Raw genomic sequence first — 24,848 nt, 5'->3', positions numbered from 1 at the left:
ATCCGGTCAATGGTGAGAAAAACTCGGCCCCTCTGGGTATCAAAGAGCTCTCCCAAATACTCCAAGGACTGAGAGGGAACGAGCTTGCTCTTGGATAGATTGACCACCCAGCCCAGCGACCGTAGAAACTGCAGAACTCTGTGAATCGCATCTGTGGCTAAGGCTTCAGACTTTGCGAGAATCAGCCAGTCGTCCAAGTAGGGATGCACCAGGAGACCTTCCCTCCGGAGATGAGCTGCCACCACCACCACTTTGGTGAAAGTCCGTGGTGCAGTCGCCAGGCCGAAGGGTAGAGCTCGAAACTGAAAATGCTGTCCCAGGATGCAGAACCGCAGAAACCTTTGGTGGTCCTGACGGATCCCTATGTGGAAGTAAGCCTCCTTGAGATCTAGCAAAGCTAGGAATTCTCCCTGCCTCACAGAGGTAATGACCAACCGGAGAGTTTCCATGCGGAATTGTGGGATCTTTAGACACTTGTTGACCTCCTTGAGGTCTAGGATGGGAAGGAACGATCCTTCCTTCTTTGGTACCATGAAGTATATTGAGTACCGACCCCTTCCTTGCTACTCTGGAGGAATGGGAACTATGGCCCTTAATTGTAGCAGCCGCTGCAATGTGTCCCGAACCGCTACTCTTTTTGTGGCATACCCGCAGGGGGAGATGAGAAACTGATCTCGGGAGCACCGTGCAAAATCTAAAGCGTAGCCTTGTTTTATCACAGACAGGACCCACTGATCCGTGGTCACCTTGGTCCACTCCTCAAACAATAGGGCCAATCTGCCCCCTACTTCCAGGGTCGAGGAGCGGACCAGCGCTCCTTTATTGGGAGGAATTTGCTCCTGAGGAAGGGAGAACCACCCCAGGTCTGCCAAATCTTCGACCCCTAAAGGACTGGGTATAGGTTTGCTGCTTGGCCGGAGCCAAACGAAAGGACGAAGCGGGCGACATAGGAGGTCGATATCTCAGATTCCCTCTAAATCTGGCTCCAGAAGAGAAGGAACCGAGTGAGCGAGGTCCGTCTTCCGGCAGGCGGTGCACCTTATTCTCTCCCAGCGACTGAATCATGTCGTCCAAGATCTTACCCTTAAAGGGCAAGGACCCCAGATGAGCCTTAGAAGACCCATCCGCCGACCAGTTGCACAACCACAAGAGCCAGCAAGCCGCAACTGCCGACACCATGGACCTGGCGGAGGAGGTCATGAAAGGCATAAGAAAATTATTATTTACCTGCTAATTTTCGTTCCTGTAGTACCATGGATCAGTCCAGACAGTGGGTTATGTCCCCAATCCAGCAGATGGAGTCAGCACAAGCTTTGAGGGGGCGTATCCGTATATGCTACTACCCCCTCTGCAGGAGTTCAGTATCGAGTATATCAAAGCCCGAGTAGAAACCCCCGAAGGATCAAGTTTGTGGAATCAGATAATGAAAACAATTGTAACCGCAACAAGTAACTGCAAACATCCTACCAACTTGTAGGGAGCTGTGAAAAACAGCGAAAAGAAACAACTGTGAAGACACAGAACACTGCGAGCAAGAAGCAGCGCAGAGCTGAGCAGGATCAAGAACCCAAACGCGGTGGGCGTCTGGACTGATCCATGGTACTACAGGAACGAAAATTAGCAGGTAAATAATAATTTTCTTTTCCCTGTACGTACCTGGATCAGTCCAGACAGTGGGATGTACCCAAGCTTCCCTAAATCGGGTGGGGTCCTGCGAGGCCTGCTCGGAGAACCTGCTCGCCAAAGTGTCCAGAGACCGAAGAGGCGAGGTGCAGACGATAGTGCCTCGAGAACGTGTGTAACGATTTCCAGGTGGCTGCCCTACAAATTTCCTGCGAGGATACCGAGCGAACCTCCGCCCAGGAAGCCGCCTGAGAACGTGTAGAATGCGCTACGATTCCGGGTGGGGGAGTCCGACCCGCCCCAATGTAAGAAGCAGCAATGCCGGCCTTCAGCCATCTGGCAATGGTAGTCTTCGAGGCCTGAGACCCCTTCTTAGGACCGGCCCAGAGTACAAAGAGATGGTCAGAGGTTCGGAACTCATTTGTAGCCTCCAGATAGAGGCGCAGAGTGCGCTTGACATTCAAGAGACGGAGAGACTTCGGCTCTGAGGAAGAGAAGGACAGCAACTCCACCGTCTGGTTCACATGGAATGCAGAAACCACCTTCGGAAGGAAGGAGGGAACGGTGCGAAGCGAAACTCCAGAGTCGGAGAAACGGAGATAGGGCTCTCTACACAACAGAGCCTGCATCTCCGAGATGCGTCGAGCGGAACAGATGGTCACAAGAAATACAGTCTTGAGAGTGAGATCCTTTATCGTTGCGCTGCGCAGCGGCTCGAACGGTGGTCCCGACAGGGAGCAAAGCACAAGGTTAAGACTCCAGGAGGGACAAGGGTCCCGTAACGGAGGACGCATATGCTTGACACCCTTGAGAAAACGAGCAATGTCAGGATGCTGTAGAAGAGAGCCCCCATCGCTCAACAGCGAACCAAGGGCGGCCACCTGAACCCGTAGTGAATTATAGGTGAGCCCTTTTTCCACCCCCGCCTGTAGAAACTGAAGGATCTGAGGTACAGAAGCCTTAGCGGGTCTCGTGGCCTGGCTGGTACACCACAGCTCGAACACCTTCCAGACTCGAACATAGGCCGATGTCTTTCGTGCCCGCAATAGCGTGGATACTACCGCCTCCAGGTAGCCCCGACGCCGGAGGCGGCGCCTCTCAAAAGCCAGGCTGCAAGACAGAAGAATTCTGCCTGCTCGAAAAATACCGGGCCCTGATGTAGGAGCTGGGGGAGGTGCCCCAGCCTGATTGGCCTGTCGATCACCAGCTGTAGCAGGTCCGCAAACCAGGGTCGCCTGGGCCATTCTGGGGTGACGAAAACCACGGTCCCCTGATGGCTTTCTATTCTGCGGAGCATCCTGCCCACCAGGGGCCATGGTGGAAAAGAAAGATATGGCGGCCACGGGAGGACCAGGGCATCCACTCCCTCCGCGCTCTCTCCAGCGACTGAAGAAGCGTGGAGCCTTGGCGTTGAGAGCGGACGCCATCAGATCCAAGTGGGGGGCCCCCCACCGATGGACGAGAAGTTGCATTGCTTTGTCGGAGAGAGACCACTAGCCGGGTCCAGCAGTTGACGACTGAGGAAGTCCGCCTGGACGCTGTCCACACCGGCGACGTGCGAGGCCGCTAGCCGGACGAGATGACGCTCCGCCCATTGCATCAGCAGCGCCGCCTCGAGCGCGACCTGCGGGCTGCGCGTGCCTCCTTGTCGGTTGATGTAGACCACGGTGGTAGCGTTGTCCGATAGGATTCTGACTTCTCGGTTCCGAAGAAGCGGAAGGAAATGTCGCAGAGCTAGCCGGACCGCTCTGGTTTCCAGACGGTTGATTGACCACTTCGCCTCCACCGTGGACCACGTCCCCTGCGTGGCGCTTCGATCGCAGACTGCACCCCAGCCTGCTAGACTGGCATAGGTGGTCACCACCACCCAATTTGGCAGATCGAGGGACATGCCACGGGCCAGGTTCGGCGGATCCAACCACCAGCCCAGACTGTCCCTGGCATTCTGTGGGAGCGGGAGAATCATCTGATAGTCCTGCAATACTGGTTTCCAACGGGAGAAGAGCGCCCACTGTAAGGTCCTGAGGTGCGCGAAAGCCCAAGGTACAAGGTCGATGGTGGACCCCATCACTCCCAGGAGTTGCAGGTAGTCCCAGGAGGTGGGCTCTGGTAACGCAGAGAACCGTCGTGTGATCCCGCAAGGATTGAGCTTTGTCCTGGCGCAGAAAAACTTTGCCCAGTAGGGTGTCGAAAGTTGCCCCCAAAAAAAACCCAAGCGTTGCGAGGGCATGAGGGAGCTCTTGGAGAAGTTCACTACCCATCCCAGGGAATGTAGAAACCGTACTACTCGAGTCACCGCTGAGCGTCCATGATCGAATGACTTCGCCCGGAGGAGCCAATCGTCCAGATAAGGATGAACCAGGATGCCCTCCTTCCGGAGAGCTGCCGCCACAACTACCATGATCTTGGTGAAGGTGTGCAGCGCCGGCGCCAATCCAAACGCGAGAGCCGTGAACTGAAAATGCTGGTCCAGAATTTTGAAACGAAGGAAACTGTGGTGGTCCGGGCGGATGGGAATGTGCAGGTAGGCCTCCGTTAAGTCCAGGGAGGCGAGGAACTCCCCCCGATGCACCGCCGCAATCCCTGACTGGAGCGTTTCCATGCGGAACCGAACGACTCGAAGGGATTTGTTGACTTCCTTGAGGACTAGGATAGGCCGGAAGGAACCGTCCTTCTTTGGTACGACGAAATAGATGGAATAGTGGCCCGAGCCCACCTCTCCGAAGGGCACGGGCGCAGTAGCGCCTATCTCCCGGAGTCTGTCCAGAGTCAGCTGCACCGCTCCTCTCTTGAGGTCCGAGCCACAGGGGGAAAAGATGAACCTTCCCTGCAGGGGGCGGACAAATTCCAATGCGTAGCCGTGTTTTATGGTATCCAGGACCCACTGGTCCGAGGTGATCCGTGCCCACTCCGCTTAGAAATACGTTAGTCGATCCCCAATCCTGGGGACAGGGGAGTGGGCGAGACTGGCATCATTGTGAAGACTTGGTATAGGGGTTCCCGGTTCCGGGAGTAGTGCGTGCGGGCCGATGCCTGCGGAAGGCGCGCAACCAGGGCTAAGACCTGGGGGCGGATGGCCGGGAGCCCGTCTGTCTGTAGCCCCTGTAGCGCCGTTGCGCTCTGGCTCTGGTCCGAGAAGAAGAAAACGCTCTGGATGGTCGAAACCTATCCTCCGGCAGCCGATGAACAGCGTTCTCCCCCAGGGACTTGATGATCTGGTCCAAATCCTCCCCGAAGAGGAACTTGCCCCTGAAGGGAAGAGAGCCCAGACTGGACTTAGAGGACGTATCAGACGCCCAATTGCGTAGCCACAGTAGTCGTCGTGCTGCCACTACCGAAACCATGGATCTTGCGAGGACCCGAAAAAGGTCGTACGAGGCGTCCGCCCCATACGCCACTGCGGCTTCTAGCCGATCTGCCTGGGCAGCCTCATCGGACGGCAGGTTCTGAGACGTGAGGAGTTGTTGCACCCAAAGGAGACTAGCCCGCTGGGCAAGCGAACTGCACATCACCGCCCGCATACCCAGAGCGGAGACCTCGAAAACCCGCTTAAGGAAAACTTCCAACTTACGATCCTGTGTGTCCCGCAACGCCGCACCTCCCGTCACTGGGATAGTCGTCCTCTTCGTGACCGCCGACACTGCGGAGTCCACCTTTGGGACCTTGATGAGGTCCAGAAAATCTTCGGGGAGCGGGGTACAGCTTTTCCATAGCCCGGCTGCTCTTCAGGGAGGCCTCCGGGGTGTCCCATTCCCTGGTGAGAAGTTGTAAAAACGAGTCATGAATGGGAAAAGCCCGAGCCCTCGGCCGGAGTGCCGCCAGGACAGGATCTCCCTTCCTTGAAGAAGTGATGACAGCGGGAGCTACTGGGGCAGGCGGGTCTGGTGGTGGATCCAAATCTAATTCTTGGATGATCTGCGGGATGAGGTCGTCCAGCTCTTCCCTCTGGAAGAGGCGTAGGGTACGCGGATCATCCCCCTCCTGTGTGCCGTCCCCTTGTCCCCCGTCCGGGAGGTCAAGTCCATGTCCCGCTGGGTCTGGCACCGCCCCCACTGCCGCGGGCGTGGATCGGACCCGGGTAGGAAGGCGGGAGGCCCCCACTCCCAGAGGGTCGGGGGGGGCCGGCGTCGAGGGCGACATCCGAGGGATCTTAGGAGGGGGGGGGTCCCACAGGTGCTTCCAGCCCCTGCAGATAAGCGGTATGCATGAGCAGGATAAACTCCGGAGAGAACCCCGGCCTGCTCGGGTGCGCTTCGGGGGCGGCGTGGTTCCTGCTCCCTGGCTCTGGGTGCTTGGTTCCTGCACCAAAATCGGGGGAACACCCCCGCTGGTAGAGTCCTCCAGGGATCCGTTCTCCCTCGTGGCCTCCAGGGATCCGTTCCCCCTCGTGGCCTGCGCCTCAGGGCGCTCAGAATGTAAAATGGCCGCCGTTCCCGCCAAAAATGGCGGAGTGGCCGGCCCGCACCGCCCGGGCAAAAAGAGAAATCAGTCAGGGACTGTGATGGTACCTTCCCCCCCGGGAAGGCATCGTGCACAGATGCCCTCCCGGGAAATCCGGGACCCCGGGTCTCCGCAGGCCGCACAGCGGGACGGCCGCGGCATCGGGATCGCTGCAGGAGAAAAGAAAAAGCCACGGGGGGGGGGGCCACGCGCACCAAAGGCGCCGCTGCGGGGGGGCCTGGTCGGCCCGCACTGCCCGCTGTCTGAAAATAGAGGAGGGTGCCGCGGGGGGGCCTTCCTGGCCACACGACCCGCCCCAGACATCTTTCCCTAAATGGCTCAGCAGCCCATGAGGAGCTGTAAAATGGCCGCGGGTGAGGGAGTAAAGAGCGAAGAGGCCGGGCTCCACCGGCTTTCGCGGGCACCGGGGGCTGAGCTGTAAGGAAAAAAACTACAAAGGAAAAACAAACTTACCCCTGGCTGCAACGAGAAATAAACAGCAAGGCCGCAGAGAAGAGACAAGGAAGATAAGCCACTCCCCAGAAGTTGAAAGAACTCTGCCTTTTTTTTTTTTTTTTTTAAACTTAATACAAATTTGATACAAACTTGATCCACAGAAAAAGACAACAACAAGCCATAATCAAGCAAGAAAGTGAAGGAAAAGGAGGGGAAGCCTGATTCCCCTACTCGCATCTGCTGGAGTCAGAAGATACTGAACTCCTGCAGAGGGGGTAGTAGCATATACGGATACGCCCCCTCAAAGCTTGTGCTGACTCCATCTGCTGGATTGGGGACATAACCCACTGTCTGGACTGATCCAGGTACGTACAGGGAACAGCACAATAAGCCACCGAGGATTCCAAACGGTTCGCTTGAGCTGCTTCCTCGGCCGAGAAATCTACATTGGCCTGTAATTGCTGCACCCAGCGAAGCCCGGCTCGCATAGCAAAATTACTACAAATAGCTGCCCGGACTCCCATGGCTGAGACTTCAAGCTGCACCTCTAACTTCCTATCCTGCAGATCCTTGAGGGCTGTTGTTCCTGTGACAGCGGACACTGCAGAGTCCACTTCTGGGACCCGCAGTAGCTCCAAGGCGTCCTCTGGCAGAGGATACAGCTTATCCATGGCTTTACTGACCTTTAATTCGAGATCCGGGGTATCCCATTCCCGAAACAAGTCCGTCACCGAAAAATGAAAGGGAAAGGCAGTAGCAGGACCTCTCAGGCCCAACAAGACAGGGTTCATCTTCCCGAGTTTGGATTCTTCGGGAGGGCTGTCAATGGCCAGCTCAGAGAGGATAGCTGGAATAAGAGGTGCCAACTCGTCTTTACGAAAAAGGCGAACCACCTTAGGATCATCGCCCTCAGCCACCTGAGCGCCCCTCTCCACCAGTGGTGGATCTGGCTCCGGGTCATCTGCACCCTGCGGAATCTAGGGTTGACAATCCAGGTCCCCAAGATCTGAATCGAGATCAGAGGAATCTGTATCCCCCTGCGGAGCCCCAGTGCGGAGGGAACGCTTAGACTTAATAGGCTCCGTCCCCTTATCCGTCTTGGCGCGCTTAGCCGCCTGGGTCTTATGGGAATCTAATTCCCCCCCCCCCCCGCAATCAGCTTGCCTGCCTTCCTTGCCTTGAAGGCTTTATGTAAAAAAAAAACAATGAAGGATGACTCAGAGGAGGTGTCAGAAGTCCCCTCAGGACTGTCCGCTGGGCCAGGGGAGACAGGCTGTTGCGAGTCTATTTTCAGGGGGCCGCGGCTGAGGAGATAATTGAGGAGGAAAGGACCCCTCCTCCCATGGTAGGCACAGCAGCAGTGCGGAACGAGTGTAAAATGGCTTCTGTACCCGTGCTTAAAGGAAAAGGATCCTGAGCTAACAGGCTCCCCTGCTGCAGGCGAAGGAACCCGCGGGGGCGTTCTTTTAGCAATATTTCTAGCCATCCCTGCACCGGAGGAACCCTCTCCCCCCGGTAAGCATTGTGAACATAAGTTCTGGCGGGAGAGCCGACATGCGGCTGTCCGCGGCATCGGGGAAGGTAGAGAGAAGAAAAAAAGCTGAAAAATTAAAAAAACAAAAACAAAAACAAACTTATCCCCCCCCCCCCCCCGAAACACGGCAAAACCCCGCCCCCCCCAATGAGTAAGGGAGGAAGAGCCTGCCCGATGGAAAACCAAAGTAAAGAAAATTACCTCAAAATGTATTTTTTTTTTAAGCAAAAACAGCCTACCGTGGTCCAGGGTGCTGATCCTTAGGGTGGAGTGAGCCGGGCTCCCAGGTATCGCACCCACCCTGCCTCAAAACAGTTAGGGTCCTCAACCCCTGTCGGCAGCTGCCTCTGACCAGCAGGGGATGGCCCTCTCAGAGCCTAACAACCCCCCCTCTGGGAGGCGGACCATAGGAAATGCTAGGATATTTTTTTTTTAAGAAATTTAAAGAGACAAACCCTGAAAATTGGGAAAGTACATAGAAAAACTAAAAATAATCAAACCCAAAATAAAGACTCTGACCTGACTGTAGCTTTTGCACCTCCACCATCTGCTAGACACAGAGAAATACTGGCAGACTTTAGGTGGCACTCTCCTATATAAGGCGGAGCTTTGTTTTTAAAACATCTGTCTCTATCTGCTGGGGGGGGGGGGGGGGGGGGGCGCAAAACCCAGCAGTCTGGACTGATCCGGGTACGTACAGGGAAAAAACAACAAAAAAAAAACAAAACAACTTTATTAAGCAGGTATTTCCCTGTCCAGAGGAAGAAGGGCAAGAGGGTGCCTCGGAGGGTCGAGGGAGCCAGGACCCCTGGCTATCGGACAGTCCGCTATGCTGTGGGCGAACCCAGTCAGGGGCATACAACCCTCCCCGGCGGCCCGGCTCTACCTGAGGAATGGCCCACGAAGATGCCTAGCACCTCAGGGAGTGTCCATGATTTGGAACCTAAAACTACTGTAAAACAGTAGTTTAAAAAAAGGGAAAAATTAACAACCTGCAGGTGCAGCTCTACCATCTGCTGGAGTCAGAGAAATACTGAGGTCCTGCAGGTGGCACTCAATTAAGTAGTAGTACCTCAGTTTTGTTCTCTGACTCCATCTGCTGGAAGGGATTAATAACCCACTGGTCTGTTCAGGAATGCTTCCCATATAAAACCAAACTGGCCCAACAGCCTGGGTCTGAATCTCCAACCTCCCACCCCCAGGGCTGTAGGTGGTCATATCAGAAATCGTATGTGCAGGCCCCTTGAGGGAAGGCACCAAGGGTGCTTTCTCAGCAAACACAGCCTTGAAATGTTCCTTGAGTTCTCCCCTAAAATGTCCTGTTGAGGAGGAATGAAGAGGGAAATTAAATCGAGAGAGCTGGGGGGGAGGGGGGGGGTAACAGCACAAAACCCCAGTCCTCTTCCTCTATCAAAAGCTAAAGGTGACAGGTGCTTAACAGTCAAGATCAGCACCCCAATATTTGGAAAGCAAACGCAGAAAGCCCCGCACGAGATTACTGGTCACAGGATGGGAAAAGGAAGAACTTACGCATCAATTGTTACTTTGATACAGGACATGCTTTTATCCCTTTGCTTGTTGTCCGCAGCATTCACTAGAAAAGAAGAAAATTACAAGCATCACCATCAGCAACTTATGGGATTCAGCACTAATGGCGCTAGCCCACAGGCAAACGTTACACTGGTATTTAGCATTTCATCCTACAACAGAAAGGACAACACTGGTCAAACTTACCGAGAATTTCATCAAAGATTTTATACAAGCCAGGAACAAAGGTCACATCTCTGCAATTGAGTCCATCCTCTTCATCAAAAACCCACATTTGCTGGAAAGAAATGAGAGAATCCAAAGAATTTACACTCATGGAAATAAACTTAATCCCTCTCAGTACCTGACATGAGGGTAACATATAGCAGCTCAGTAAAGAACATGAGGCACCAGAGCAGAGAAATGCACATGAACCTGTCCTGTAGTATGTCAGCCTAAAATCGCCATGTGAGAGTACTCTGACATGTTAAGTACTATCTTAATTAGCACAACGTCAATAAAGCTTTTCTTTTCTGTCTCCATCTGCTGTTAGGGATGAAAAATCCATGCATCTGGACTTCCCTTTTCCCCCCATTACATTTGCAGATTTTCTCCTGTGTATGAGATGTACGTTAAGCACCTCATGCATAACAGAGGGAAGGGTCAAGCACTCCCACAGCTCTGTCACACTGTGCAACAATGCCAACTGTACACAAACTACCTGTGAAGAGAGGAGCATTATTCACAGCCAAGGCACTAAGAACATCCCCTCCAAAGAGATGCGCAGACTGCAATTCCTACCTGTGTCACCGGCTCCACAGAACCAATGTAGGTATCCGGGCGGAGCAGGATATGCTCCAGCTGAGTCTTTTTTTGGTAGATTTTTTCGACTGATACCTTGCTGTTAGGATCATTGTTTTTCTTCACCTTGTCCACTTTTTGGTTCTCAAGCAAGGGCTGAAGCAGAGGAAATTAAACAAAGTTAAATGTAAACCGAAGTGATTGATAACATTGTTACCAGAACCTCGGTATATAAAAAAATGTTAAATAAATAAATAAATAAATAAACAAATAAATAAATAAAAAGCCTTTGGTTTTTGTCTGGGAGTTCTGTTATCCTCCCCCCCCGACCCACTGGTATCGATGACTGCTGTGATTGGACCACTTCAATATAACCTTTGCCACTGTCACCTCCAGTTGCACATATGCTGTTATGCATTTGGAAACTTTTTGGGGGGGGTTTTTCCTCATAAAATATACCAGTTCCATAAAACCAGCTGTGCTTTTTCCCTACTGGTGACAAAAGTTAATAGCTATGGGTCTAGCAGCAGCATTTATAAGCGGGCTGCATGTGTGCCACAAGGAAAGAGGGACACACAATAGCTACATAGTAGTAGGGACAGCGCTAGATCACAAAACCCTCTGGAGCCTATGAAATAATCTGAGCATTAAAAAATAAAAAGCTGCATTAGTTTTCAGCACATTTTTAACACTCAAGCTAAAAAAAAAAAAAAAAAAAGAAATACTGATGCAATAAGCAAATGATATGCTAATGCATCGGGAGTTAATGTGTAAAAATTGTAAAATGTGCATTCTGCTTGTGCCGCACGCACATTTTAACTCAGGCAGGGAGGGAGCTGTTTCTACAAGTGACAGCAGCCGCCGCCACCACCACATAGTCTGATAAATACCAACTTATCTGGCTATATGGCAGCAGGAAGCAGCTGCTAGATAAATCGGTACTTAGCCACCTATTTGGTGTGGGTCACAACTATAAAGCTGCTTCCCGCTGCCAGATAGATGAGTAAGTCACGACTTACCTACCCAGATATTTTTTTCCCCCTTTTTAATTTTTTTTTTTTTTCCAAAAGCAGTGGAAATCTCCAGCCTTGACCCAGGTGTTGAGTTTCCACTGCTAAAGAAAGTGCACTGGCGCGCTGCAATCTCTCTGCATTGGGAAGAAATACCTAATGCCCTCATTTGCATGGGATTTCCATGCAATGGTGCTAAGCATCACTCTTCTTGAGGCACGCACAATTTCTGTATGCAACACTCTTTCCTGCATTGGGAGTAAGTTTTGTCCACAGAAAAGGCGTGTACAGATGCAGGCTACAAGTGCATGCCACTGAACACATCTTTATGTATCAGCCTAAGAATGAAGGACAATAGCTACACAGTAGCAAGGCCAGCATTACATCACAAAACCCCAGACTTTGGAAGTTCAAGGTACCACTAGGGATGCTAAGCAGCACTCTACGGACCAGCCTCAAACTGAGGAGCAGCTTATTTTAAAACTTCCTCACAATGGGAGAACAAAGCTGTGTTTCCAGGTTAGTTTGTACACGGCTGCTGCTCGATGGACATTACAGACAAGTTTTACATGAAGTTACTTTAAAAAAAAAAAGTGTGCCTGTCTGCTTCTGATGCACTTGTCACTAATAAGAAAATTATTTCTTACCTGCTAATTTTCGTTCCTGTAGTACTAAGGATCAGTCCAGACGGTGGGTTATGTCCCCCGTCTAGCAGATGGAGTCAGAGCAAACTTCTGAGGGTGCTGGCATATAAGCTGGTGCAACCCTCCTAGTCCTCAGTATCGAGAATATCAAAGCCACGACAGAAAACTGGATAGACCGAGGAGGAAGGATCAAGCATAGCCACAAAGGCAACTGTAATAACGGTAAAAACAGTGAACCAGAACAACTTGCCAAAAGAACTGACAACAGAAACAACACACGCAGACAGAAAGCCCCCAAAGAAGAAGGCTAAGCAATAGGACAGGAGCAAGCGGATTCGAGCAGGTAAACCCCCAGAACCAATCACGACCAGGGCGGGCGTCTGGACTGATCCTTAGTACTACAGGAACGAAAATTAGCAGGTAAGAAATAATTTTCTTTTCCCTGTACGTACTAGGATCAGTCCAGACGGTGGGATGTACCAAAGCGTCCCTAAACTGGGTGGGTCCCTGAGAACCCTGCTCGGATAACCCTGTCCCCGAAGGAGCCCGATTCCGCTTCCGGCAAGTGGAGCCGGTAGTGTCTGGAAAACGTATGTAAGGATTTCCAGGTCGCTGCCCTACAGATTTCCTGAACGGAGACGTGCTGCGACTCCGCATAGGAAGTGGCCTGGGCTCTCAGAGAATGAGCCTTGATTCCTATCGGAGGAACCTTTCCGGAGCCGATGTACGCTGAAGCCACAGCTTCCTTGAGCCAGCGCGCAATGGTGGTCTTCGTCGCCTGTTGGCCCTTTCTATTCCCGGACCAGAGAACAAAAAGATGATCGGAGAGTCGAAAGTCATTCGTCACTTCCAAATAACGCAAGAGAACTCGCTTCACGTCTAGGCGCCTGAGAGATTGAGGGGCGTCCGGTGGGAAGGACGGAAGTTCCACTACCTGGTTCAAGTGAAACGCCGAAACCACCTTGGGCAGGAACGAAGGCACCGTCCCGATGAAGACTCCCGAATCTGAGAACCGAAGGAAAGGTTCTCTGCAGGAGAGAGCTTGGAGCTCTGAGATGCGCCTCGCCAAGGCTATGGCCACCAAGAAAATCATCTTCAGAGTGATATCCTTGAGGGAGCACTGACGCAGGGGCTCGAAAGGAGATTCTGCTAGAGCCCGCAACACCAGATTAAGGTTCCAGGAAGGACAAAGCTGACGTACCGGCGGCCGCAGATGCTTAACTCCCTTCAGAAACCGGGAAATATCCGGATGAGACGAGGGATCGGGCCTTCCCGAAGAGCGAGCCAGCGAGGCCAACGCAGACACCTGTACCCGCAGAGAATTGTAGGAAAGACCCTTCTCCAGCCCCTCTTGAAGGAACTCCAGGATCTGCTGCCGCGAGGCCGCTGTTGCATGGGCACCCCGTGTAGAACACCATACCTCGAAGACCTTCCACACCCGCACATAGGCGACCGAGGTCGAGGTCTTCCGCGCTCTGAGGAGAGTGTCTACCACGGAGACTGCGTAGCCCTCCCGCAGGAGACTCCTCCTTTCAAAAGCCAGGCCGCAAGACAGAAGTGTTCCGCCTGATCCGAAAATACCGGACCCTGATGGAGAAGACGAGGGAGGTGGACGAGCCGAAGAGGACCGTCTATCGCAATGTTGAGTAGATCTGCGAACCACGGCCAACGCAGCCATTCCGGGGCTACCAGGATTACCGATCCTTGATGCAACTCTATTCGCCGCAGCACCTTGCCCACCAGAGGCCAAGGGGGAAAAACGTAGAGGAGAATTTGTGACGGCCACGGAAGAACCAGGGCGTCCACCCCTTCCGCGCCGCGCTCCCTTCTGCGGCTGAAGAACCGTGGGGCTTTGGTGTTGGCGGCGGTTGCCATGAGATCCATGGCGGGAATCCCCCAGCGCCATACGATGAGGGCCATCGCCTCGGAGAGAGTCCACTCTCCGGGGTCCAGGGCCTGACGACTCAAGTAATCCGCTTGAATATTGTCCACCCCGGCAATGTGCGAAGCCGCCAGATGAACGAGGAACCGTTCCGCCCAAGACATCAGCCGAGCCGCTTCGAGGGCTACCTGACGACTCCTGGTGCCCCCTTGCCGATTGATGTAAGCCACCGTAGTCGCATTGTCCGAGAGAACGCGGACCGACCGACCCCTGATCGAGGGCAGGAAATGCATAAGCGCCAGAAGCACCGCTCTGGTCTCTAGGCGGTTGATCGGCCAGGTCGTCTGTTCCTTTGTCCACTGACCCTGAGCGGAGCTCCTGAGGCAGACTGCCCCCCAACCGGACAGGCTGGCATCGGTAGTGACTACTATCCAGTCCGGGGTCTCCAGCGGGCAACCCTGGGCCAAGTGCTTTGGATCCAACCACCACTTCAAGCTGTACCTGGCGGTTGGAGAGAGAGGGATGATCGCCTGATAATCCTGAGACACAGGCTTCCACCTCGATAGCAGAGACATTTGCAGAGGTCTCAGGTGAGCAAAGGACCAGGGCACGAGATTTATCGCAAAGGCCATTGATCCCAGGAGCTGGAGGTAGTCCCGTGCCGTGTGCACAGGGAGAGAGGCAAATCGAACGATCTGATCTCGCAAGGATTGCGCCTTGTCTGGGCGCAGGAAGACCTTTCCCTGCACCGTGTCGAAGCGTGCCCCCAGAAAATCCAATTGCTGGGAGGGCAGCAGGCTGCTCTTGCTGAAGTTCACCACCCAGCCGAGAGACTGAAGGAAGGACACCACCCTGTCGACTGCCGACCGACCCTGCGGAAGAGTCTTCGCTCGGATGAGCCAATCGTCCAAGTAAGGATGGACCAGGATTCCTTCCCTCCTGAGTGCGGCTGCCGCCACCACCACCATGACCTTGGTAAAAGTCCTGGGCGCGGTTGCCAATCCGAAGGGCAGAGCTTGGAACTGGAAATGTCGACCCAAAATCTTGAAGCGAAGAAACCGCCAATGGGCCGTCTGAATTGGAATATGCAGATAGGCCTCCGTTAGATCGAGAGAGGCCAGGAACTCTCCCTGATGCACCGCCGCGATAACAGAGCGGAGTGTTTCCATGCGGAACCTGGAGACCCGAAGCACCTTGTTGACTTCCTTGAGGTCTAGAATGGGACGGAAGGAACCGTCTTTCTTGGGGACCACGAAGTAAATGGAATAATGCCCCGAGCCCACCTCTCCTGAGGGGACGGGCGCAATGGCTCCCAAGTCCAGGAGCCTGTCTAGCGTGCGCTGGATTCCCAGGCGCTTGGAGCCTGACCCGCAGGGAGAGAAGATGAACCTGTCCCTGGGAAGCCGGACAAATTCCAATGCGTAGCCCTGTCTTAGGATGTCCAGGACCCACTGGTCCGTTGTGATGTTGGTCCACTCCTCGTAAAACAGGGCGATGCGACCTCCAATCCGGGGTAGTGAGGAGTGGACGGGCCTGGCATCATTGGGACGGTTTATCAGAGGCTCCCTGAGCCGAGGAGTCCCTGGCCGGTCTACGACCCCGAAAGGGCCGGGTCCAAGACTGAGATCTCCCGGATGGCGTCCTGGGTCCCTGTTGCCTAGCTCCCCGGTAACGCCGCTGAGGGCGGGCGCGGTTCCTGGTGCTCGAGGAAGATGGTCGATAGGACCTCTGGCGGTCTTCGGGCAACCGATGGACCGAATTCTCACCCAGGGATTTGATAATCTGGTCGAGATCCTCGCCAAAAAGAAATCTACCCTTAAAGGGTAGTGCCCCAAGGCTAGATTTGGAGGAAGGGTCCGCCGCCCAGTTGCGCAGCCACAGAAGTCGTCTGGCGGAGACTGCGGACACCATGGTTCTCGCCAGAACCCTCAATAAGTCGTGCAACGCATCCGCTCCATAGGCTATGACCGCCTCCAGCCGGTCCGCCTGCGCCGCCTCCTCCGGCGGCAACTGCTGCGAGGTGAGGAGCTGTTGGACCCATCGGAGCCCGGCTCTCTGAGTTAGGGAACCACAGATGGCTGCTCGGACCTCCAGTGCCGAGACCTCAAAAATCTTCTTCAGGGCGACCTCCAACTTCCTGTCCTGCAGGTCTCGAAGAGCTGTACCCCCTGTGACCGGGATCGTGGTTCTCTTCGTGACAGCGGACACCGCTGAGTCAACCTTAGAGACCTTAAGGAGGTCCAGAAAGTCTCCAGGGAGAGGATAGAGCTTGTCCATAGCCCTGCCGACCCGGAGGGACGCCTCCAGGGTGTCCCATTCCCGCACTAGCAGCTGGAGAAACGAATCATGAATAGGAAAGGTCTTAGCCAGTGGGCGCAAGCCCGCCAGCACGGGGTCCCCTTTCTTCGTGGCGGAAGCTACGGAGGGAGCTGGAGGAGCCGGGGGCTCAACAGGGGGGTCAAGGTCCAACTCCTGAAGAACATGGGGAATGAGCTCCGCCAATTCCTCCTTACGAAAGATCCGGAGCACCCGAGGGTCATCACATTCCAGGTGGACCGCCGAAGTCGTTTCATCGTCCCCCTGAGATGCCGGGTCCCCCCCTGGGTCCGGCAGAGGAGACATCCCTCCCAGGGACGACGGAAGGCCCAAGGGCATCCTGGGGACCCCCCCCCCCCGCGCTCCCCAGTACCGCAGCCGCAGTCCCAGTAATCCTAGGGGACTTGGCCGGAGGGGGAACTGCAGCCAACCCGCCCCCCGCAGGGTGCAGGCTTTGAAGATAGGCCTGGTGCATGAGCACCACAAAGTCGGCCAAAAAACTTGGCGGCCCCGGGGGAGGGGAGGAGAGAGGGTCCCTGGAAAGTCCGCTGGTGGAGGGGAGAGGACCCGGGTCCGGAACCAGCGGTACCAACGACGAAAAATCCTCCGGAGTCTCTTCAGGTTCGGATCCCACGCTGCTCTCCAGCTCTAAGATGGCCGCCGCTCCCGCCAAAGGAGGGGGCGGGGCACCTCCCCGAGGAGCGCGGCGCTCGGAGCGCGGCGGCGAAATCGTCGGGGGAGCGGCGCTCGTCTCCCCCCCGGGGAGACACCGGCCGCACGGACCATCTCGCAATCCGCCCTGTCCCGGGCCGCCGCAGGAAGGACAGCGCGAACGCTGCATCGCGTTGGGCTCGGGCGGGGACGAGGTGCTGGAGCGAAGTTGGGAGTCGCGCCGCGGGAGGAGGCCTGCCTCGCCCTACTCTTGCCCTCCCCCCAGGAGCGGCAGGGGAAGGGACCTCCCTGGCGCTGCGACCCCGGGGAATTGGCGCGTCGCGGGGCCGCGAGAGGGGAGGGAAACCGCGGCTCAGGGTAGGGGAGAGGCTGGCCCCACCAGCTTCCACCTCCGTACGGCTTGCGAAGCTGTAAAGAAAAAAAAAAAAACAACTTACCAAATTTTCCCCCCAACGCGCTGAGCAGTGAAGGGAAAAAACAGAGAGAGAGAGTGAGAGGAGAACTGAGGAAGGCACCACAGAGGCAGTCCAGCTAGCAAGAGTTGGTACGGCAAGCCCAAACCTCCTCACTACTAAAAAACTCCCAAGAAGCTATAACAATTTATTTTTTTTTTGTACTGCTTGATCCAACCTAAAAGAAATATGAAAAGAGAAAAACGTGGAACAAGCCACTAGCCAGGGGAAGCAACGGGTTCCCCTCCTCACATCTGCTGGAGTCAGAGAGATACTGAGGACTAGGAGGGTTGCACCAGCTTATATGCCAGCACCCTCAGAAGTTTGCTCTGACTCCATCTGCTGGACGGGGGACATAACCCACCGTCTGGACTGATCCTAGTACGTACAGGGAATGGATGTTTTTCTTGTTCCCATGTTCTAACAGCACTAGTAAATAATAGAGATGTAGGCAAAGTAAAATAATGTGTTTTTTAATTCCTTGTTTATTATATTAGTTTTATTTCTATTTATGAGTAGGATGAGAGATATGGCAGGCTAGCTGAAACTTAGGGATGACCAACTGATCTTAGATGAGGCTGAATATGTGGTACATGTAATATGTTTTATGAATGAGCAGGTTGTACAAAACTGATAATGTACAGTTAGAACATAAGAACATGCCATACTGGGTCAGACCAAGGGTCCATCAAGCCCAGTTATCCTGTTTCCAACAGTGGCCAATCCAGGTCACAAGTACCCGGCAGGATCCCAAACAGTTGTTTTATTACAGCTATTATGCATGTGTATTATTGTGAACTGCCCTGATGGCTTTGGCTGATTTGCACTGTATGCAAAATGTTTAAATAAATGTTTTTCCAGAACAGTGCAAGAGCCATGGCTCTGTTATGAACAGTGATTTACTCCTAACTTCTCTCTGTTACATTTGGGGCTTCAAGAACAAGCTCCTTTACAGCCTTTAATAAGTACCATTTTCACCGTAATAGCACAGATGCCTCAGCTATGCCAACACGGATCAGCACCCTCTATGCATCACCTAACAGCCAGATGTATGGGGGAAGGGGGCTCCTCTTGCCATTTAGGAATCATAACGAGAGCAATGGCCACGCTGTGCTTACCACATTACAGTACCCTATGCCTGGACAGATGTCCCAAACTATCATGCTCCCCTCTATGTGCAAGTACAGCCTAAAATCCTACATTTCAGAGGGTGTTTTTAAACCTTAGGTCCCAGCTCTCCCAGATAAGTGTTACTAATTGTAAGCAGAGTGTCTGATAAGTGTCCCAGGACCTCTTGTCCTATGTAACTTGACTACATCAAAAGATGGACGGAGAAGGCACACATTCTGTAGCGCTATAGAAGTGACAAGCGACATAGCAAATAGGTCTGGCGCCCTCGCTCTAACCTCATGGAGCAGAAACAAGAGGCCCTGGAACCCGTTTCAGGGATGGATGGATGGGGAGCCAAAACCGCAGAAACCCCCTCCCTCTACCCAGAACAAGCTTTGCTGCGCCCCCCCCCCCCGAAATAAGTTGTGGAGAGGAGCAGCCCCCACTTTATGTTCCATCATTTCACCCCTTCCCCCATTCGGTCAGGAAACTCGTGCGCACAGATTGCCAAAACGTTACACAAAAACAGTAACAGAAAGAAAAGCAACCCAATAATAATGTGAAGAACATGAGGGCAGCTACTGGGCTCTGGTGTTATTTCAAAATCCCCCCATCCCTGGTAAGAAAGGAGGTCTCGGGCACTCCAGACTGACCACCGCCAGGCGCCCCCGGACACTTTTCACGTTCACTCATGGTATGAGTTATTTTTTCGGGGGCCTCCGGAGCTATATACTTACGCGCAATGGTTCTACTTCCATGATGGAGGAATAAAAACACCAAGCAAACACAACAGCACTAAAACCGAGACTGAACACTGTCACCAGCACTCGCGCCACCTTCAAACGGCCACAGGCGACACAGAACGCTCAGCCAATCGCAGCGCTCCGCCAGTACAGGCCGGCCAATCCCGATCCACTGGCGCTACGAATTGACCAATCAGAGTAGGCGGGGCTGCGACGCTATTCAGATAACAGCAGGGGAAAGTGCGTCACTATTTTTTTTAATTCAGCCAATCAATTCTCTGTTCTGTTCCCGTCCTCTGCTTAACTGACAAGCGGCTGAACTAATAAGAAAGGAGCACGCGCCCAACTTTTGCTTTTGACTGGTTAAGGAGTGAAAGTCTCCGATTATTTGAGTTTAAATAAAGCCATTCTCAACGCTTCACGCCTGTTGGCGCGCGATACTTTAACAAAGGGCTTTCTGTTATTGTGCTTTGTTCTTTCCTGATACTTTGTATCTGGACTCGTTAGAGCCTTCTAAACATCCCCCGAACGATTCACAAGGCTGATCGGACCTCGCTGGATTCATTCAGCCTTAGGCGATCCTTTCTACTTAATGTGTCTCAGCCTTCTTTGCATTCTGTTTCTAGAGGAAAAGGCGCCTGTCTGTTTTAAAGCAAACTACTGGGCCTTGCATGATCTGTGGAACCAGAGCCACGTGGCTTTTTATTGTAAAGGGCCCTGGGTAGATCACGCCCCCCCCCCCCCCCCCAATGCTGCCAATAAACCAGGTAGCTTAATTTTATGAAATCTCTAGACGTACATTATAACGAGAGCCTCCGGTTTTGTTTTGTTTTTGTCCCAGCTTTTTCAAGATTGTGTAGCCAATTTGTAAAATTTTGCATGTCTGCAATTTATATATATATATATATATATATTTTTTTTTTTTTATATTTTATAAAGTCCTTTTCTCACATTTTGGTGCCTACATAATTTAGTTGGTTCTTTATTAGAAGAAATGGGATCTTAAATGATGAGGGAATGGGAGGACATAAGATTGCAGAGGAGGGAAATTAAGAAGGAGGGGTAGAGAGATCAGGGATAGAGGTGGGGTTGCCAACTGACTCCAGATTTTTGGGACAGTTTGATCCATAACTGGTTTTACCTCAGTGCATGCAGGACTTATTCTGCTTTCCCTATTGCATTCCCTAAGAAAAGCAAGCTTGCAGGAGTAAGCCAGGATTGGATCAACTTGTCTTGAAAATCTGGAGCCAGTTGGCAATCCTAGAGGGAGAGAGAGGAGAGTATAGGATTATGGGATGATAAAGCATGGGAGAAGAAGAGGCTGTAGGAGAGAGCAGGGGGAGGTAGGATGCAAGGGCATATTGGGGATGGATTTGGAAGAGAAGTAGGGAAGATTGGGATGAAGAGAAGGAGGAATAGGGATGGAGGTGAAGGAGGGAAAATTAGGATAAGGGAGGAAGGAAGCAACAGACCCTGCCCCATCCACTTCCAAAGTCCGTTTGATCCTCCCATTCTTCCTCTTTTAGTTCCTCCCCCACCTCAAACCCTTCACTCACTCCTCACAAATCACTCACTATGGTTCACTCCCTCCTCCAACCCTGTCATACCCTGGTTTACTCCTCAAGATCCTCATCCTGGGTTTCCCCCACAAACCTCCCACCTGGTTCACCCCCATGGACCCCTCACCCAATGAACCCCTCACTTTCCAGAGTTCATTCACTCCCCTCCCTCCCAACTCTCAGCAATCCCCAGTTCACCCCCTCTGTATCGCCTCATTCAAGTGGCTCAAAGTGAGCCACTGTCCTGTTTAAACATAGAGTTGGTGAGTGAGGGGATACTGGTGGGAGGGTAGATTGTGCCATCCACTGCCACCAATATTTTTCTTCCAGAGATGGGAGATGGAAAGAAGAAGGGAAATGCGCCCTTCCACTACCACCAATGCTTTTGAAAGGGTTTCCGGTCTTTGGTAGCAATTTGGCCAGGATTGGCCAATTCCACAGCAAAGGCTGAATTTTGCAGCCCTTACCGCAGCCGCACAACCACAGGAGACTGGGGGGCTCTGCTTATACCTGTTTCATCCTTGCCTTCCCAAGGACTGACCAGGTCAACTTTGAAGTTCCCACATTTGCTGCAGCCTTGGCATCTTCCCAAGCAGAGCCACGTGGCTCTGCTGCTTTCCACCATGAATGTGGCATATAGCGGAAGGACTCCTTGCCACGGTGACTGCAGGGGAGGGCTTGGGGGTTGCTCCCCCCCATGATAAGAACATTTAGGAATATCAAATCCTGTCAGAATGTTGTATTTCATCCCATTTTATGTTGTACATGGGGGTGGGAAAGGAAAATTGGTTCTTACCTGATAATTTTCGTTCCTGTAGTACCATGGATCAGGCCAGACTGCTGTGTTTTGCCTCCCCTCCAGCAGATGGAGACAGAGAAAAAGTTCGAGAGCACCCTCTCTTAACCTGGTGTGCCACCTGCTGCTCCTCAGTATTTGTTCATACCCAAGCAGAATAATCTTATAGAATAACCATTTTTTATGCCTTAACCGAACTCTATTCCCCTGAACGAGCAGAGGATAAAGAATAGAGCTTTGACAATCGGAAAAAGTCTTATAAAAACCTATACATTTCTTCAGAAAAAGCAAGAGTCAACAGTACAGTACAGAGCAAGCAGGCTCTCCACCCACAACCTGGAAACCCCTCTCTGGGCGGGCATCTAGACTGATCCGTGGTACTACAGGAATGAAAATTAGCAGGTAAGAACCCATTTTCTTTTCCCTGTACGAACCCGGATCAGTCCAGATTGCTGGGATGTACCCAAGCTCTCCTAATTAGGGTGGGACTGTGAGAGCCTCGCTCGGATGACACTGGCCCCGAAACTGCCGGGGTCCAAATCCTGGATCTCCAGCCTGCAGTGTCTGGCAAAGGTGTGTACTGAAGCTCCGAGACCCTCCTGGCTGAACAAATGGCCACCAAGAACACCACCTTCAGCGTGAGATCCTTTAAGGTGGCCTTCCTGAGCAGCTCAAAGTGGGCCTCGCACAACCCCCGGAGAATCAGGTTCAGACTCCTGGAGGGGCATAGTCTGGATCTGGGGGGCGCACATCCTCCGGATTATTTTTCCCACCAGGAGCCAAGGGGGGGGGACACGCGTAAAGGAGGACATCGTGCGGCCAAGGGACCACTAGGGCATCGACTCCTTCCGCGCCGTAATCTCTTCTGCGACTGGTGTGCCGCCTTGGCATTTGTGTGAGGCGCCATCAGGTCCACGTAAGGGTCGCCCCATTTTGCGACAGATCAGGCACATTGCGGCAAAGGACAGCTCCCACTCTCCTGAGTCCAGCTGGCGACTGAGGAAATCTGCCTGCATGTTGGTCAATCCCGCGATGTGAGACGCCACCAACATCGCTAGATGCTGTTTCGCCCAGGACATCAGCCTCTCTGCTTCGATCGCTACGGGATGAGTCCTGGTTCCTTTCTGTTGGATGATGTAGGCTACAGTCATCACATTGTTGGACATGATTCTGACTGCCCGATTGCGCAGGAGGAGGAGGAAGCTCAGCAGAGCCAGCCAGACGGCCTTCGTCTTGAGACGATTGATCGACCAAGATGCTTCCACCAGAAACCACTGTCCCTGAACTGACCAAGTCTGGCATACCGCTCCCCAGCCAGAGAGGCTGGCATCTGTTGTCACCACCATCCACTGGGGTATTTCCAGATCCACCCCAGGCTCCAAGTTGTCTTGGGCAAGCCACCATGAAAGACTGGACCTGGCAACGTCGGTAAGCGGTAGCGGTAGGTGGAATTGTTCTGACAGTGGGTTCCAGAGGGACAGCAAAGCAGCTTGTAGAGGCCTCATAAGAGTAAAGGCCCACATCGACCTTGGAGCTGGTCCAGCTCCAAGGTCGATGCCATGGAACCAAGAACCTGCAGGTAATCCCAGACCCTGGGCAACGAGGCTTGTAAGAGACGTCGGACTTGGCTGCGCAATTTGAGAATTTTGTCCTGAGAGGAATAACTTGCCCACTTGGTTATTGAAATGCGCTCCCAAAAAATCCAGGACCTGGGATGGGGTTAGATGGCTCTTTGTGAGGTTAACCACCCAGCCCAGAGACTTCAGGTGGTATAGGAATACATCTACTGCTTTTGAGCACTGATCTGCCGACTTTGCTCGGATTAGCCAATTGTCCAGATAGGAATGCACCAGAACCCCTTCTTTCTATAGGGCCGCTACCACACCATAACTTTGGTGAAGGTCTGTGGAGCCAAGGCAAGGCCAAATGGTAGATTGCAAAATTGAAAATGTCCAAGAACCATAAATCTGAAGAACCTCTGATGGTCCTTGCAAATCCCAATCTGATGGTCCTTATGAATCCCAATGTTGAGATCTAGTGACAGCAGGAATTTGCCATTCCATACTGCTGCGATGACCGAGCATAGCGTCTCCATCCGGAAACTCGGCACCTTGAGAGCAACGTTCACCTTCTTTAAGTCTAGGATGGGCTGAAAGGTCCCCTCCTTCTTCGGGACTACAAAGTAAATGGCGTACTGTCCCACTCCATGTTCTGATGGGGGAACTGGAATGATGGCCCCCAGATTTTGAAGGCACTCCAGGGTCTGGCGAACGACAAACTCTTTTTCTGGAGACCCGCGATAGGCCTGCGACCAAGACTGGAAGCTCCCCGAGGCTTGTCTTTGGTCCGCGCCCTGAGCTCTGCTCTGCCGAAAACGCCTTTGGCCCCCAAAACGAGAGTGAGCCAGGGGGGGAAAGCTTTCTGTCCCTTCGGCATATCTTCCGGGAGTTTATGCAACTTATTATCCCCCAGCTGCTTAATTAGCTGCTCCAAGTCCTCTTCGAAGAGCAGCTTGCGTTTAAAAGGAAGGGCACTGAGCTGGGCCTTTGAGGATACATCTGCAGCCCAGTTACGGAGCCACAAGAGCCTCCTAGCAGAGACTGCCAACACCATTATCCATGACAAGGTGCGAAAGGGGTCACATAAAGCATCTGTGCCATAAGCGATGGCATCTTCCAGACGTTCCACCTGCTTCACCTCTTGGGGATCCCAATCCTTGGCGCTTAGCAACTGCTGCACCCAGTGGAGGCCAGCCCTGAGCATGTAGCTACTGCAGATCGCAGCATAAATACCCAGGGCAGAGACTTTGAAAATCCTGTTGAGGTGACCTTCCAGCTTGCAATCATGGAAGTCTTTCAATGCTGCTGCTCCGGCCACTGGGATGGTAGTCCACTTTGTAACCGCCAAAACGGATGCATCGACTTTCGGAACCCGTAATAGTTCCAAAATATCCTCTGGAAGAGGGTAGAGCTTGTCCATGGCTCTGCCAACCTTGAGCCCAGTCTCTGGGGTATCCCTCTCCCGAACCATCATTTGCTGCAACATGGTGTGGAGAGTAAAGGTTTCAGCGGGCCCCGCATCCCCGCTAAGACTGGATCCACCTTGTTCGGACTCGGGTCCACAGGAGCTACCCCCCCCCTTAATCCCGCAATACTCAACTCCTTCAGAACATGCGGGATTAAGGGGGCCAGATCCTCATGACGGAATCGTTGGACCACCTTAGGGTCATCACCCTCAACCGAGGGGAGTATGCCAGGCTCACGTCCGGGCTATCGGAGGGTGG

General features: G+C 53.1%; 1 protein-coding gene across 1 annotated transcript in view; it reads right to left on the bottom strand.

The window, feature by feature from the left end:
* TOP2A (DNA topoisomerase II alpha) overlaps nucleotides 1-19,361 on the bottom strand; it is a 249,024-nt gene extending 229,663 nt beyond the window's left edge. Inside the window, exons 1-4 of the mRNA XM_029572748.1 lie at nucleotides 19,205-19,361; nucleotides 10,382-10,537; nucleotides 9,788-9,878; nucleotides 9,584-9,647 (exon numbers count right to left, since the gene is read on the bottom strand). Of these exons, the coding sequence (XP_029428608.1) occupies nucleotides 9,584-9,647; nucleotides 9,788-9,878; nucleotides 10,382-10,537; nucleotides 19,205-19,225 (332 nt within the window). The 5' untranslated portion in view covers nucleotides 19,226-19,361. The remainder of the gene's footprint in view (nucleotides 1-9,583; nucleotides 9,648-9,787; nucleotides 9,879-10,381; nucleotides 10,538-19,204) is intronic.
* Nucleotides 19,362-24,848: the final 5,487 nt, after the last annotated feature.

The sequence above is a fragment of the Rhinatrema bivittatum genome, chromosome 12 (genome assembly GCF_901001135.1).
Source record: "Rhinatrema bivittatum chromosome 12, aRhiBiv1.1, whole genome shotgun sequence".
In the NCBI taxonomy this organism is placed as follows: domain Eukaryota; kingdom Metazoa; phylum Chordata; class Amphibia; order Gymnophiona; family Rhinatrematidae; genus Rhinatrema; species Rhinatrema bivittatum.
This window is presented reverse-complemented; position numbering and strand designations above follow the sequence as displayed.